This window comes from Sparus aurata, chromosome 2 (assembly GCF_900880675.1).
Source record: "Sparus aurata chromosome 2, fSpaAur1.1, whole genome shotgun sequence".
NCBI lineage: Eukaryota > Metazoa > Chordata > Actinopteri > Spariformes > Sparidae > Sparus > Sparus aurata.
In genome coordinates this window covers 17,484,511-17,501,545 of record NC_044188.1, presented here as the reverse complement: position 1 = coordinate 17,501,545, position 17,035 = coordinate 17,484,511, and the positions used below count along the sequence as shown (strand labels likewise).

The window sequence follows — 17,035 nt, the reverse complement described above, 5'->3', positions numbered from 1 at the left end:
TGCAGGATCCTCCTACTTTCCTAACCAATGTAATTCGAGTACACACACACACACACATTACATGCAGAAACTCGCCTGCCCGCTCGAGCAAGCTGATGCACGCACCAGAGTGTGAACATTGAATTTCCTCTGTAGAGACAGCCACAAATGCTGACCTTTAACCGTCCAATTAAATGTCAATCACATAATTAAAATAAAAGCCAGACAATTGCACTTTAACAGTTTACTTATGACAGTAAAATGTGCATGAGCAGGAACCACACCAAGTGGGTGGTGTTGACCTGTGGCCCCTTCACCAAAAAAGGGAAGCAAGCCAAAAAAGGTTCCCCTGTACAGTCAAAATTAACATACATGCATACTAGTTATCTTCTGGTAAAACAGATTTTGTATAGTGTTATCACAATATTAGAATAAAAGCAGATTACAAGACATGTTCATAAAAAAGGTGATCTTTATTTAAACCCAAGCTACGATGTCACAAGATGTACAGTACAACAAGGTAACTGGCATGAAAATACAAACTTTCAATTTCATTACTCAATGCGCTAAAGGGAAGTAAGTCTTTACCCTTTCAAAAACAATATGAATTGACAAATATTACACTGCAGTATTGTGTACTTTAAACTACACACAAATGCACATATGCGTATATGTAGAAGAAGAAGAAGAAAGTAGTAGAGAGTGGGGAACAAAAACAAAACACTGGTAGAAAATATCAAAAATTACTCCTAAAATGTCCTAAAGCCTTTACACAAAGATTTCCAAACATCACAGTTACATGTGTTCAATAGAAATATTACAAGGGCTGTTCTGGACCGACTCCACATGATTCTTGCAGAGCTATCTACAAAACGTGTGCAGAACGGCTGTTCTCAGGCGTACATGTCCTCGCGGTCTGCATTATAGATCTCACCCTCCTGCAGTGAGGCAAAGTTTAGGAAGTGCGAGGGCCGGTGGACTTCATGGTAAAACTCCTTGGGGTTGGCCAGCTGCAGGTCGTATTTCATGTTGGGGTCATGGCGCACACCTGTAGTAAGACAAGTGAAAAAAATGGTTACTTCTAACTATTCTGCCAAATATATATGTATCCCAATCCTTGGTGTCAGGGCACAGTGATATGAAGACAGATTGCAAGAAATGCTGAAATTAGTTTTAGATCTACTTTAAAGCCACAAGTTAACATTTGAGTTAATAAACAATAGAGCGAAGCAGGATGGGTGTTGATTTTTGTTTGGGTGAGAACAAAAAAACAAAAATAAGTTACATATACCTTTCATAAACCACTGTTTTATAACATCTAAATGGCACAATGCTGGGTATTGAGCTGTTTAGCAGAACTGGCCAGTAAAATCAATCCAACTGAAATGGGGACAGTGTGGGAATATCAATATATGGCACAAATATCAGCTACAGAGGAAAATAAACAGCTTACAGATGTAGCCACAGCTGTGTTTTTAAAACAAAATGATTGAGGTAATCTAATAAATGTTATGCTTTTATAAAAAAACTTTAAGTTAATCTAATGGAAATATAATGTACATGTTTAAGAATAAAAACTATAGTTACTGACCCATGAAGTTGTAGTTCCAGGACACCTGTCCGGGCACCATGAAGAAGCCCAGGAAGCGGTCAGAGAGCAGCATCTGCACTCTTTCATAGTGGGATGGCAGGTAGCCTTTAGGGTTGTTGCCCTTGTCTGTGTTCTGCCGGCCCCACTCATAGCCGCTGGGTGTCAGCTTGTACGCTGTAAGCGTGCACGAGCCTGGGGTGAAGCTTAAAACCAGAGGAAAAAATAATTTAATAATCATTCTACTGACAATTATCACTTTATAACTGTGATTCATTATAGTTTTAAAACCATGTAGCTTGCTTCCTGGAGCAAAACTTTTTTTTCAGGGGAAAAAAAAAAAAAAAAAAAAAAAAAAAAAAAAAAGTCCACCACAGTATTACAAAAGGTTATCATAACCTACCTGCAGGTGATGATGATGGTCTTCTCTCCATCCCAAGAAGGGTTGTCAGCCATGACCTTGGCGTGGGTGGTGACGTCTTGTGGGGACAGCTGGGGTGACTCATTAGGCTGCGTATGGATCCAGCCGAGGGGCTCCATTTCCTGTTTGAGGAACATAAAAAAGTGAGAAAGTGCTAGGACAACAAAAACCTTAAACCCGTTACATCCATCACAAAGTTTGTAAAATGAGCTGCGACATTAACTGAATGCGAATCTTACTTTGAGGTATTCATGACCAGGCAGCTGGTTCGGCAGGTGGACTGTCTGATGTGTCCCCCACTGTGGCACCATTACGATGCAACGGATCTCCTTCACCTGAGGGTTGTCTGGTGGGCTGGTGCCATACAGGTAGCCTGCAATCTAAAAAAAAAAAACCCAGAAACAATATGTTTCTTGAATGCACAGAAGTAATGAATGATACTCAGCAGAGATTTCAAGATATGCGTCAATATAAATAGTCAAAGGAAACGTATTGTCTGTAAAATTCTCCTACAAACCTGTGCTCGCAGATCTGAGATGCAGATAAACTTCTTGAGGACGTTCTTGGGCAGGATGTAGGTGTAGCCCGTCTCTTTGATGTCATCAGATGACACGTAGATATGGTTGGTTCTCAGATGGAGGTTAGCAGCAGAGATGGCCCTGAAGGAGGAGAGGAAGAAGTGAAAATAAAGCCAATTCATATCGAAAACAAAAACTGCGAACCTAGTCACTCATTTACTACTGTTATAGTGTCAAAAAAGAAAAACGAAGACTATCTGCGTACCTGACTCTCCACTCTGTCTTAGAGGAGAAGGTCTGTGTCTCATAGTTGGAGGTGGTGGAGGTGATGATCTCGTCACCGTGCTTGTTCACAGTTCTGGTCTGAGTGGCCGTGAGCTGCGACTGCTCTTTAGTCTGCTTCTCAATCTCAGCAATCTGCTGACGCTGCTGTGAGGGAGCGGAGATCTCCATACCCAGGATGATGTCACGGATCTCAGACTGTGTCAGCGAGGCCACATTCACACTGGATAATGAGAGAAGCACTGACTACTAAATGCGAGCCTCACTTTAATCTGTTTTATTAACTTATCATTTTTATTTCAGGCAAATATTCAGCACTTTGTTAAGACTCACTTGTTCTTTTTGCCATAATCTGCAAGAATGAGATCTTTGAGCTGCACTTCCACCTTGATCCACTCCTCATCAGTGAGCGTGGGCCAGATGTGATGGGGCTCAGTGATCGTAGTCTTGTCAGGTTTCAGGATCACCTTGGCGCGGTCGTTGTTGACGTGGAGCGCTCTGAGGATGAGGATGAGTCGAGAGAAGGCCTAGAGATGGAGCAGACCACCGAACACAAACTAATTACACAGGGAATAAGCTGATGTTGCAAAAAACATATGCACCTCAATAAGCCTTTTGTGGGAAGCCAGCTTGGATCAATAGGATATAAATGTAACACTATCCATTCATTCCATGTTTCACATTGGATAGAGTGAAACTCACTGTGTAAGACGAGATGGTCTTGAGCCAGTCGTCGTAGAGGTTGAACAGCACCATCTGAGGCTCTGTAGCCTTCAGGATCAGGTCTCCGAACTTCTCCACCTTCAGACAGGCCTGGAAGGGCAGCTGCAACTCAGAGCCTTTGATCACGATGTTGGGGAAGTCGAGCAAGTGGACCTGCACAGAGAGAACGACATTAGAACTGGAGAGAATTCGGAACATGGGTAAAACTTACACAGATGATCCTTCAGGGCTTGTCATTCAGTGCGTTTACATGACACTCAAGAAAACCGAATTACTGCGTTAGTCTGACTATGATCGGATTTTTAAGATGCATGTATACACCTTAGTCTGACTAAAATCGGACCGGATTGGATTTCTCATAGTCGAATTACACCACGTAGATTATTCGATTGAAAGTCGCATTACTCCTGCATGTATACCTTTTCAGCGGATCGGATTTTGCATTCTGCGCAGGCGCGAGATTTTTCCCCGGGGCCGTGAGCCGGAAGTAGATGGACGGCGGCGGCGGCTTTCCTCCGAAATCACCGCAAGAAAGCACGCCAGAGTGCACATAGTTTGTGTAATTATCATGTACACCATATACGAAGTGTACAAAGATGTAGCTTCGTCTCGCTCTTCGTACGCCATCTTTCTTGAATGCCGAGGCAGCTGGTGACGTAAAGAGGTCAGCCGGAGGTGGCCCCGTTAACACTAGTTGAAATGGGTACAGCGCCACCTAGCGTACCAGGGTATGACATGCTTTCGGCCAGTAATTCGATTTTCTCAATGGCATGTATACTCAGATAATTGCAGTTGTCCGATTGAGCAGCATAGTCGAACTATGGCTGTAATCTGACTAAGCTGTGCATGTAAATGCACTGATTGTTAAAACAGCAGTTAGCTTGAAAGAGTCACCTCCAGAGGGTCCAACATGCCCTTCCTGGTGACAATGATCTGTTTCGGCTGCTCTTCCACTGGGAGGGAGCGAATCAGGGCAGCCACTTCTTCAGCTGTCTTCCATTTGGCAAGCTACACAGGAATAAGCACAATAAACAAAGAGTGAGCAATCAAATCACTAAACACAATAGGAGTCATAAATATTAGAGGTGGTAGTTCAGGGATGTACCTGTCCCAGACGTTTCTGTCCAGCCCACACAGATGTGTGAATGATCTTGAGGAAGAGTTGTCCAGTCCTGGGGTTGAAGATGAAGATGGCTCCGTTGATGGGCTTCGTCGTCAAGTTACCCTCAAATGTCTGTTGAGATAGATGGAGAATACATGTCACTAAATTAAAAAGGGCCAACCCAAGCAGTTACTCAAATAAATCAGGCATTGTTACAGCACAATTACTTTTTAATCTTATAATCGAAATGGTCAGCCACTCACCTTGTGGATGGTGACTCTGTACACGTTGGTGTCATCTACGAACCAGATGATCTGGTTGGAAAAGAGTTCACCATAGTTCTGTGAGGACAGGTAGGGCTCAGTGGGCTCAGAGGAGTACAGCTGCAGACCTTTGCGGATGCGCTCCCTGAGCACATACAGAGCAGGGTTGGCCTTCATGATCTTGGCCATGGCCTGCTGGATCAGGGGCTTGCTTCCAGGGAACCAGTTACCGTAGCCACTATAGAGGAGATACAATGACAGAGTTAAATACTAACGAAAGATTGTTTTTCTTTAATTAATTGATTTCCGCTGTTGATACCCTGAAAAAAAATAATGAAATCACAAAACACAGGGAAGATCAGAGTATAACATCATTAAAGCTGATGTGATTTACTACTGCAGACAGTTGCATTCATGTACAACAAGTTAGGAAGCTAGTGTGAAGACTTCAAAGGCTACTGTGGAGCACACTTAACATGAACAAGTGGATGCCAAAATCCAGGCAGAGCTGTCAAGAATTTGGCTGGCAATATCCTTGTTTATTTTGAATCACCTATAACACACTGGAGCTCACTTTACATCAGAGGGAACACTGCTTGGCCTTCCTCAACCAACAAACAATGCAACTGTTATCTAACCAAGATAACGCTTCAGCTTAACTATATGTTCAAATTATAATGAAACACACTATTTTTATCATGTATCCTGACTTGTAACAATCCTAACCTGTGGAGGTTGTAAGCCAGGTCAATGGCAATGAGCACTCCCGTGGGGGAGGGGTAGATACTCATGTTGTCGGTGGTGTAGTCCAGGAACTTGGCTCTGGCGTAACGCTCAATGTCATGGGAGTCGTAGTCACCCCAGCGCAGCTGAATGTCAATCCAGTACTTCTGTGTGGTGGTGCTGTCCATCACGTCCCTGTAGGAGGAGGAGAACATTTTAACTCATTGAGACCAAGACGATATACATTTGAAAACAAATCCAGGAAGACAGAGTTTGCGAAAAGGAGGTAAATATATTGTCAGCACTCATACTTTGAGTCTGCAAGCAGAGATGGTCGAGAGACGTTCCACTTGTATGATGCAAAAAGGAGGATGTCTGCACAGGATGAGTTCATCTTGTATGACTTCCTGGGGTGGATGGTCTCCTTCTGCACCGTCTCAATCTCCAGAGCATCCAGCTCCTGATCAAACACCTAAAAAAACAGAAAAAGTTAGTATATACGGAAGTCAATAGTAACAAGAACAAACTCAGCTTGCTATATTTCTGCTTTTACACTGAGTGAAAAGTCCATGGTGTCAAATATTATATATATATATATATTTAATAAAACCTACCTGACAGAGATCCATGACAATGCTCTCATGAATCTTCTGCCACAAGTGAGCCCTGAAGATCTGAATGAGTGAGATCTTCAGTGTGGGGATCTTGCCGTGCATGAAGATTCCTGTCAGGTCAAGTTGTACCTGGAAACCCACGTACACCTGAAAACCGAAGAGAAGAAAAATTTAGCAGTTTAGAAAGTTCTTCATTCTCCCCCCTTCTCTCAGGAGTATAAAAATCTTTCATAAGAGACATTTATAAATGTTGGTGGTACTGACGTTAGCTCTGTTGATGGTGGGTGACCACCAAAGTGTAAAGCGACGGTTGGGGATTTGGTTCAGACCGGACCTCTGGGCATTGGTCAGCTTCTTCCACTTCATGGACTCCTCAAAGCCACTGGCCTTCTCCCTAAAGTCCAGAAATTGAGACAATTTTAGCTTTTTTAGAGGAAGGACTATCACAATTAGACAGAAAAATCGAAAGTCAAACATACAAAGAACAGAAAGTGTTAAAAGTGTTTTGGTTGTGCCATTTAAAAAAAAAAAAACACACATAGCCGTGGAAACCAAGGTTGAGGTACTCTCTCTTCTTTAGGTCTTGTTTAAGCTCTACAAGCATTATACACTACAAGCGCTCTTAATGTCAAAGTGCTCTTACCAGAAGAGACCCTCCCAGGTGGGGAAATAAGTGCCTTTGAAAAGTGTGTGTTCTAGGATGCCCTCCACACCACCCAGAGCCTGGATCATGTCTGTGCGGTAGTTGTTCAGGTTCCACAGTTTGCCGTCGTGCCTCTGGTGGGTCCACCAGAACGGATTCTGCTTCAGCACCTGCACAGAGACATCAATTCATATAAATGCATGTTGATGGCAAATGCAGAATTTTAAATGCAACACTTCACTTTGTTAACATTAAAATGGAAGCATTTTGGTGTGTTACTGTTTGAATTACACTTAAAACAGATCCTGGTACATCTTCGGATAAAAAAAAAAAATTTGCCTATCAGTTACCAGTTGTGTCTTCATCATACCTGATACTGTTTGAAATCTGTCCTGACTCTCCAGCCTTTGTCATAAGCCAGTGTGTGTCTGTCCTTCTGGAAAAGTGTGTTGATACGGGGGATGCCTCGGTCCCATGAGTCCTCCAAATCTTCCAGGGTCAGACGCCTGAAGCACAGGAGACACACTGATATTTGCCTTGTCTAGCTTCAGCTCACATTTCTTGGAATATATAATATCAGTAGAACAGCAGATACTATGAACCTAGTACTCGGTAGACATCCCAAACAAATGTTGTATGATTAAATACCTGTTCTGAGCAATGGCCTCTTGTCTCTTCAGGGCGTACTCAGCCCAAACTCTCTGGGAGTCGATGAACTCGCTCTCCCACGGCTGAATGTATCGATAAAGGTTAGGAATGAGCTGATCTTCTTCGTGACTCATTCCAGACCTGAAGTGGGTAATACCCACATCTGTCTGCTTGGACCACCTGGTGGAGAGTGAGAAGAATTAAACCCAGTTTGCTAAAACGAATTCACTGACCAGAGATCAAGACAACAAGGAGCCGGCATCCTGACTTACCGCAGGTCTGACTGTGGAATAAGCACGTGGCCCATGGACAGCATGCCAAGGCCACCCAACTCTTTGGGAGTGTAGAAGACAACAGGAGGGAAACGGCTAGGCATTTTGGAGTTCAGGCCGATCTTGATACGTGTCTGGATCTTGTTCTCGCACTTCACCAGCAGGTCCAGGAGCTCCTGGGTATTGACCACAGCCTCTCGGAAGTATGTCATCAGACCGATCAGAGCCGTGTTCCATTTGTTCACAATCTGGGGAGAGAGGTGACATAATGAAATATTCTGACAAAGTAACCTCTTGACAGTTTTTTAAAAATAGTACATGACACAGCTCTTGTGTTTTAAGAGTATTTCTACTGACCTTGGTGAATGTGGTGGATCCAGAGGCCATCAGGATCTGACGCACTCTGTTGTGGAAGCGCTGCATTGACTCATCATCAACACGCAAGAAACACTGCGCAGTCCTCTCTTTGGTTACCTACACGTGCAAATATAATAGAAGTTAATAACAGGAATGTGATCATTTAAAGAAATACACAGATTATAAGATGCAAATATTATTAACCGCCTTGAGATACATGCCCATAATAGTTGCTTATTATAGGCATTACTTCCTCACCTCGTTCTGCAGGTTCCACACACCGTCTTTGTGAGTAAACTCTTCATAGCTGGTGCGGCATTTTGGCAGGATGCGGCACTCAAAGCCACACATGTTGAAGAGCAGGTTGGGGTTGTCTTTGCTGTAGACTGAAACAAAGCTGTTCTCCCACTGGACTGTGGTCACTGATCTGGGCAGACGGTTCTTGATGTCCCAGAACACAGCGCGGCCACTGGGAAGAATTAGATTAGAAATGTTATGGCTGCTTGTCTCCAAACCTGGTAAAAAAAGTTCAACATTCAACATGAAATAAGATTTCAGTTGAGTTTAAGAGGTCAAATCTTAAGTTGGAACTCACAGGTTGACATCATGCTTCATCAGTCTCATGCGTGCATCACGGGGCCAGCACTTCTTGTTGTTATAACCCACAATGTTCTCATTATTGGGGTCTGGGTGCTCCGTAAGGTACCTCTGGATCAGATCTCTGGCCTCGTCAGCAGAGAACCTGGTAGAGCCATAAAAACACATAACATAAATTTATCAGCAAAAACAGAAAAGTCTGCTCTGTTAGGCAGTCAAGCGGAGATCGTCAACCACGACCGAAAGATTTTTAAAAAGTATGGTAGTTGGTAGAAAGTTTCCAAAACCATGTTAGGAACCCACCTGAAGAAGATGTGGATGCGGTCGATGTAGCGGCAATACAGTCTGATTGGGTGGGCACTCTCGGTGGCTGTGTCCTGGAAACTGAGGAAATCATTGGGCATTTGAGGTGGGCCTGCCATCTCGCTGGCACGGTGCAGGCCGAGCACCAGCAGGTCCATCACCAGACCGTAGTACTGTACGATGAATGAGGCAAACTGGAGCCCCCTGATGATGCCATAGGAGTTGGTGTGGTTCATATCCTACATGGAAAAGAGAAAACCTTTGGATTAAATGCCACTATAAAAGTTGAAACTGGATCTAAATGGCAAGTTCGTTTTCAGAGAGCTCTAAGGAATTATCTATACAATCAAAACGAATAAAAAGGGATATAAAATTAATGTGTGTATTTACCTTGTAGTTGATGACCACATTGTTCTTGGCCGTCATGTAATCAGCAATGTTGTGGTCAACGATAAGACGCAGCAGCCTGTTGAGCAGAGTCAGATCAATCTTCTCGTACATTTTCTCATAGCGGGACTCCAGCATCACGTTGCACTCTCCTTCTGCAGTCTCCCAGACGTCCTGCAGGTTGTTGATACCTGTGAAGAATCAATAAAAGCCTTCAGATAATGTTTGACTTTAGGTCCTGTGAACAGGAGCTTTCATATGATATGCATGTAATCAACCAAAGTTTAATTCCATTCAAAATTATTCAGTTATCACACAGTTTGATTTTATGCAATTAGATCCTGACCTTGGCACCACTTGTAGACCAGCAGTGGTGGTGGTTCAGTGTCAGCAGGTTTGATCCAGGGTGGGAAGAGGCGTCTCTTGTCTGCCTCGTACCACAGGTATTGGTCCAGGTAGGCATCAGTGATCTTCTCCAGGGGCTCTACATCGTACACAGGTACCAGATGACTGTACAAGTCCATGAACTCAATGCCCACCTAGAAAAAGAAGAATCTTTTCTGAGACTGACACAGCTTCTGTTTTGTTTCTAAATTGACCTATGGAAGATGAACTCAACTGAACTTTGAAGTTCTATTTTTAACCAGAGCTTTGCTCTTAACTCCGGAAATCTGAATTCTAAAAACATTATCTGTACGTCTTGGTCCTGACCTCTTTGAAGGCTCTCTGGGTGAGCAGGTGACGTTTGATCCTGGACAAGGCCTCGTGAGGATTGTCGTACGCCTGCTCTATCAACCCCAGCTCCTCCCTCTGACTCTGGTTCAGACGAGACTTCACACTAAGAGACACAAAAATACAAAATCATGATGTAGAGAAAATGATATTTAGATACATGCACACTGTCTTTTGTAAAAGCATTTGCAGACAAAGGGGTGGTCATGATGGAATATACCTGTACGCCTCCTTGAGCCTCTCCAAGGCCAGAATGAGCAGCTTGGTGTCGTGTTTGTAGGACAGCGGAGGGAAGGGAATGGGTGAGAACCGCCGACTCTCCAGCCAATGAACGGTGGTAGTGTAGATGGCTACAGCCTCTTCAGCTGTGATGTAGGGTCCATCCTGTAGGCAGAACATTAATACTTGGGTGAATAGAGCCAATAGCAATTATTACGTCTTCATCCATTCAGCCATTTATAGGAAATACAGATGTGACAAATTAAAAATGTAGCAAGAATATCTGAAAGGTGAAGGACCAACTGCAACTGCAGCCAGTGATTAATGAGATTCACCATTCATTTCATTATTCCTCCAGTTCTTACGCACAGGCAAGCAGACCAATGCAAGTGCGCCTTTGTAGGAGGACTTCATTCAATAGTCTATTGGTTTATTCCGGAATATTCATGGAAACATTGAATATACATTCTAATTATAGCTAGAAAACAATGTTTACTAAAATGTAATGAACAATTCATCGGTTCAAACTGTATTTCAATGGAAAGTGTGTTCTCCGTATTTCTTTTTGGGGCTTTTTTCTGTGTCACCTTCAGGTAGTTGTGCTGCCTCTCCTGCTCAGCTTTCAGGTACAGACGAGTCAGCCTCCCCAGGTTCTTCTTACACACGGTTTTGTCCACAGTGGCTCCACGGCGGATTCTCTCACGGTTGTAGTGGGCAGTGTTGGTCCACCAGTCAGCTTTAGCCTTCACGTAGCGCAGGATCATGTTCTCAATGGGAGTGGGCAGGCCTGGCACCTACAGTGATTGGTTGGGGGAAATTTTGTTCATTCTTACACAACTTAGAAATAGGGACACATATGTTTTGAGCTGTTTCAACCAGTATTTGGAAGTGTTCATCTTTTTATTGTTAATGTTCTGTACCATTTAAGACATGTTAGGTTAAAGGAAAATGTTGTATTGTAACATTTCTAACCACAACTAATCCACATGCCAAGACGGACAAGAAAAACATACCGGAACAAAACACTTCAATCTGAAGCATTCTAAATGATTTTACACTTTAAATACTCAAACTGAGCCCAGGCATTTAACATTTTACTTCACAAATCCTAAAATGAAGAATTTCTTAAAGGATTCTCTGATTAATCTTCATCTTCTCATAACAGATCATCAGTCGATGTGGAGGTGTTATCTTTAACGCACTCACCTTCCAGGGGATGTTGGCCTTCCAGCACCGCCAGGACTCACTGAGATGCTGCAAGATGGTTCTGGCCTTGTTCTGTTTGATGCCCTCAGGCATCATGTCCAAGATGTCGTGCATCACAGCAGCACGCAACTCCAGGTCAAAGTGAGACTCCACGCGCTGTTTGGTCACCGTCTTGGCTACGCCCTTAGAATGACGTCCTGTTGGGGGAAACGGTTGTTGCTTAAATGAAGCAACCCTCAGCACATCTGACAACTTTGTTGCTGAAATAAAGGTGGCCATCATAATAACATGGAGAGGCGTTTCTGCATACCTTCAAACTGCCTGGCCAGCAGATTCCCCAGCCACCTCTCCAACAGCGGAGTGATTCCTCTCATGAAGAACAGCCACACTCTCCAGCCGGGAGCCCAGAAGCCACAACCTGGGCCCTTGCCCACAGGACCCTGATCCATAAGAAAGAAATCTTATTTTTTGATGCAAAGCTTGAGACAAGTCTTTTCTAAAAGGACAATGAACAAAGTAAAAACAGCTGGAAGATAAAATACACCATGTTTACTTACAGTGTTGAACCTATAGTAGATGAGATGCTTCAGATCTTTGCACATCCTGATTTGTCTCATCAACTTGTACTTGTAGCGGTACATGCCTGTCAGCTGACCTACATGAGCGAAGATGTACTGCAGTCCATCAGACAACTACAACAGAGGCGAAATTCAAGCATTAGTCAAATGTGAAATACTGCAAAATAAACTTCAAAAACATTTCTGACAAATACAAATGACAAATCACTTTCTAAACAGCAAAAAGCTGACTTCAGATAATTGAAGAATCATCCTTGTTTCTTACACATTGTAAGTAGCTAGGCTGTGTTAGTACCCTTGTCTAGGAGTAAAATATTCTTCTGGTGGGCAAAGTTTCTTCACTGAACTCACCTGGAAGGCATCGACATTTCCCAGTCTGTACTGCACGTGGCTGTCCACCACCAGCTTGCTCAGACGCAGTACCTCTCTGCACAAGTGGAAGGCATTACCAAATCGAGACTTCTTTCTTTCCTGGGAGAGAGAAACAAGAACTTAGTTGCAGATTTCAAGCAACTCAAACTCTTCATTGGCATCAGGCACACCCTTGGCTCAGAGAAAGGAAATTACAAAAAAAAATCTTAAATTGAAGTAAGTTGACCCATGAAAAGAAATTTTAAGAATATGGATCCAAGTTTCACACCCAATCAAGTTGAACTCTTAACTTTCAATAATTTAAGCAATATCTGAAAGGTGAAGGACAACTGCAGCTGCAGCCAGGAATTAAAACAGTCACCATTCATTTCAATATTCCTCCAGTTCTTACGCACAGACAAGCAGACCAATGCAAGTGCGCCTTTGTAGGAGGACTTCGTTCAAAACTCCATGTGACTTATTCCAGAAAATTCATAGAAACATTTAATATAGGTTCTAATTTATCATGTAGCCAGAATACAATGTTTAGGGAGTAAAAGCAGGTGGATCTGCCCTGGGACTTTACCTTTGTGGTCAGTGTCTTGACTGGCTTCAAGTTGAAGTTGTAGTCGAGATGCAGGTAGTTTAGATTTTTACGATGGATAAGCAGGTTGAGCATGTTGTAACCCTGTCTGCAAACCTGCAGGCCCACCTCCACCCAGTCCAGCTTGGTGGACTGAAAGAACTTGGTGGCCTTGAAGGAGCGGAACAGATACCTGAAAGACAAAAGAGGATACGCTTTAGAGAAAAAACACTGATTGGTGGGCAAAAATCAGCGTAAACGGAGAAAACTGAGTAACAGGAAATCTGAACAAAGCGTGTACTGATGCTCACCTCTTCTTCTGAGCCTTTGGTGGTCGGTGTTTGAGGGCATTGAGCACATAGTACTTGAGCAGTTTCTGGTACGACACTCGCACTTTGACTGGCTGTCCTGCCGGGCAGTGCTCACGGTACCTGTAGAATAATTATCACCTGACATTTAGAGATTCTCAAAAATGATAATTTTATGTCTGAATGAGATAAATATAAGCAGTAAGTATATTCAAACATGTTGGTAGTTTGCTCACCAGTTCTTGATCAGGGGGATATCAATGGCACGCCTTGTACGCCCCGATCTGAGGTTGAACGGCCTCGGTGCCCACAGGAGAGCAATGCCATTGGCCGTGTTGTCTGTGTAGAGTGGCGTCTCCTTGAGGAAGGGCTCCACATACTCAGGAAGCTCGAACTCCTCATCGTCCTCAGGCAGAGGCTCCTGACTCTGAGTGGAGGAATTAAAAATAAATATAGTAAGTATTAAGGTTGAGCTGACCTGTAAAAATAAGTTAATTGTAAACAAAGGCGGTCTCCATTCTTAGTTCTTTTTGGAGTTCCACACAAAATCAATTTGAATTCAAAACTTTCAATAATTTAAGCAATATCTGAACAGTGACGGACCAACTGCTGCTGCAGCCAGGATAAGAAGGATCTCTGTTCATTTCAATATTCCTCCAGTTGTTACGCACAAACAAGCAGACCAATGCAAGTGCGCCTTTGTAAGAGGTCTTCATTCAAAATTTCACGTGATAGTTTCTACCAAATTCAAAAGGTGAATAATCAGCCACAGTCATCATCACTTACCTTGACAGAATGTCTGTGTGAAATGGGGTTGATCAGCGGGTCAAAGTAGAACGCTGGGAGATCTGGATCCTCCGTCTTGATAAACACCACATTTGGTGTATGATACCTGCAGAGATAAAGACATGAGTATCTACTCACTGCTTACAGCCAATGCGAAAGATGTTGTAGCTAGTTTAGCTAAAGAGTGAGCAAAGAGGTTTAGCAGCATTTTACAAAAGTTACATATGAGCAGTATTTGTTGTAATTCAACTTAAAAATTAGATAATTCATTTCTCACCAGGTGAGGTGGACATGGTGCGGCAAGTTGTTGTACAGGTAGGGGAAAGCGATTTTGTATTCTGTCCTGATAGGCTGTCGGATGATGATCTTGTTGATATCGTTGAACTCATTCCAGTCTTCATCCCTGCAGGAGAAACAGACCAATGAGCTACAGCACAAATCATCTTGTAACTATTCTTTCTATTTGGGGTTAACAGAATTAAAACTCAAACAACACCAAAATTACAGTGTGCCCTTACTGGAGGTTGATGTCTCTGACCAGTGGCTCAAACTTCGGTCCCCCAGGGATGGCCATATTTAAGGCCTTGGAAGTGAAGAAGGCCTTAAGGTCAAAGAGATAAAAGTAGTTGAAATCCACCAGGTCTGTCAGCAGCTGATTGGCCAAGCGGTACAGTGTGGACATCATAGGCAGTGTGAACTGCCAGCGGCGGTAGGTGGTGCCATTCACAAACCTGAAAAGGGCACAAATTAATTATTGTTTGAATTTGTTGAATATGTTTAACTTAAAATGTTTTTCTTCAAAAGAGTGTCATGATGGATTACTTGGTGGTGTCTTTGAGGGGCTGGTGCTCATAGAACCACTCCACACATGAAGAGTCCTCCTCAGTGTCCAACTCCATCTGGATGGCCTCCAGTGGTTCCACATCAAGGATGTTGTCAGCGTAGTCAAGCGGCGGCTCCTCATCATCAAATGGTGGAAAACGCATCCTCTTGAAGTGCCGACGATCACGCTTCTCACGACGCATCATGATCCACATGGTGCTGGTAGGAGGATATGGAAAACCATACTTTATAAATACGTGGAAAGATAATCTACAATGGATTTGATGACATCAGTACAGCATGGAGTGTTTAGCTCCTCCTAAACCACACTTTCTTACCCCCATTGTGCGATGTAGACTGGCTCGATGACCCAGGGGATTTCATTCACAAAGGAAATAGCTCCAGTGATGTGGTAGAGGACTGGCACATCTCGGATCTGTTCCCAGGGCATAGGCATGTTTTCCAGCAGCTTGAGCACTGCATGGGGCATGTACTTGAGAGCACTGTTCAATGAAAAAAAATGTATAGGATGGGCTACGTTAGTGGTGATGATCTTCTTAATCAATGAGTTAATATGTTTGTTTGTTTTAAAACAAAGAAATTGTATACATTTAATTCAATCTAAACTAGTTTATTACTATATCATTTATTTTTTACCCTAGATAAACTCTCTTGTCATGGCGAAACTTCCTATTGGTCATGTCTCCATGGTCTCTGATGATCTTGCGGACATGCTCAGGTGGCATGTCTTCCTTCTGAGCATCCACAAAGCCAAACTTTCTCTTTTCTGAGTAGCGCTTTGCCTGCAACTGCTGCCATTTTCTTGCTGTAAAGTTGGAAAACATTTTAAGTAAATGAGAAAATGAAATATGTCGATTCAAGCTTTAATCACACGATTACTGTATCGCATTGAGCGAAGGTCGGCGTACCCTTCTCTTGCAGTTTTTCCTCGGACATGTAGTCTGGGACCGGTGCAGGAGGGGGTACACCTGGTGGCATCCCTGCAGGGACGCCTCTGTAGGGGAAGGTGGCTGCCATGGCGGCTCACTGCTAACAACAAAAACATCAAACAAAGAATTCACGTTAACATCGACACTAAATGTGTTGTAAGAGTTTTATTTTAATGTCTGAGCTCAACTGAATGGCAACTCTTCGTTAAGTTACATGAGCGCACCGAGTTGTCCAGCTTGCGCCCACAATTCCTAAATTATTCATCGAAATCATAACTAATCTACAAACCAAGCAAAGTTAAACCGCTACAGATTAATTTGTCACGACTGTTTATTTGACAACAACATGGAGCTATTTTTTTTTTTACTTAATAGAATACATAACTGTTACACATTAACCATTTCCATACAGACAGTCAGCTAGCGGTTAGCTTGTTAGCTTAACAACATGGCTTCGCTTGCGGCACAAACTGTGCGGTTACGCACGGATTAAAAGAACAGCAAACTTGACTCATTGCTCATTCAATGTATTTCACACTTTAAAATACAACCAATAAATTATTTGCCATATACTTCACGACAAGTTTGCATAACCTTATATCGAGTTAGACATAGTTATTGATTAGGCCAAACGTGGATGAAGCGGTAAGCTAGCCTAATGCTAAAACTAGCATGCCAGCTAACGACTGAATGTTAAGTAACAAAAACGAAAATGCTTGCAAAACCACGTACCTTGCTACCTTTAGTCCCAGGGCAACTTCCTAACGTTGAAGATAGCCTTGTTCCATACACAGTAGGCTACCACAACATTGCTCTTTCAGTGCTGTATCGTCCTTTTTCCGTTTCACTGTTGTGTTGATTTGTCTTCATAAAACTGCATCACGCACGATGGACGACGGCGGCCACACGATGAGCGTAGCTCAGTGGTAATCACACACAAGAGTTACGCCGGAAACGAGAATCTCTTACCGCGGAACATAAAGGGTCCTACGTCAAAAGATACGCCAACGTTTGTCAAGTGCAATTTTGCAAGTACCCGGATATTGTCATTTCCGGCACATTACTGCCCCCTGTAGTATC

The 17,035-nt window shown here is 43.1% G+C and overlaps 1 protein-coding gene across 2 annotated transcripts; it reads right to left on the bottom strand.

Moving 5' to 3' along the window:
* Positions 1 to 433: 433 nt before the first annotated feature.
* prpf8 (pre-mRNA processing factor 8) lies at positions 434 to 16,882 on the bottom strand. 2 transcript variants are annotated; one of them, XM_030440883.1, is made up of 43 exons: positions 16,688 to 16,882; positions 15,935 to 16,052; positions 15,663 to 15,831; positions 15,344 to 15,508; positions 15,006 to 15,224; positions 14,702 to 14,914; positions 14,461 to 14,586; positions 14,184 to 14,289; positions 13,634 to 13,824; positions 13,401 to 13,520; positions 13,093 to 13,282; positions 12,507 to 12,626; positions 12,135 to 12,269; positions 11,888 to 12,017; positions 11,578 to 11,774; positions 10,959 to 11,165; positions 10,373 to 10,536; positions 10,132 to 10,258; positions 9,767 to 9,959; positions 9,424 to 9,611; positions 9,034 to 9,272; positions 8,729 to 8,875; positions 8,392 to 8,602; positions 8,134 to 8,250; positions 7,777 to 8,024; positions 7,505 to 7,684; positions 7,227 to 7,362; positions 6,857 to 7,026; positions 6,478 to 6,607; positions 6,214 to 6,360; positions 5,911 to 6,071; positions 5,603 to 5,794; positions 4,877 to 5,114; positions 4,617 to 4,745; positions 4,406 to 4,519; positions 3,491 to 3,664; positions 3,122 to 3,315; positions 2,772 to 3,011; positions 2,506 to 2,647; positions 2,228 to 2,368; positions 1,971 to 2,110; positions 1,571 to 1,773; positions 434 to 1,027 (listed from the first exon to the last, which is right to left on the bottom strand). In XM_030440883.1, the coding sequence occupies exons 2-43, from the start codon at positions 16,041 to 16,043 to the stop codon at positions 873 to 875; spliced, it is 7,017 nt and encodes a 2,338-aa protein (XP_030296743.1). In that variant the 5' UTR covers positions 16,044 to 16,052; positions 16,688 to 16,882; the 3' UTR covers positions 434 to 872. The 2 variants fall into 2 exon arrangements, with proteins under 2 accessions (XP_030296743.1, XP_030296735.1); XM_030440875.1 differs by having other exon boundaries at positions 15,935 to 16,055; positions 16,688 to 16,878.
* Positions 16,883 to 17,035: the final 153 nt, after the last annotated feature.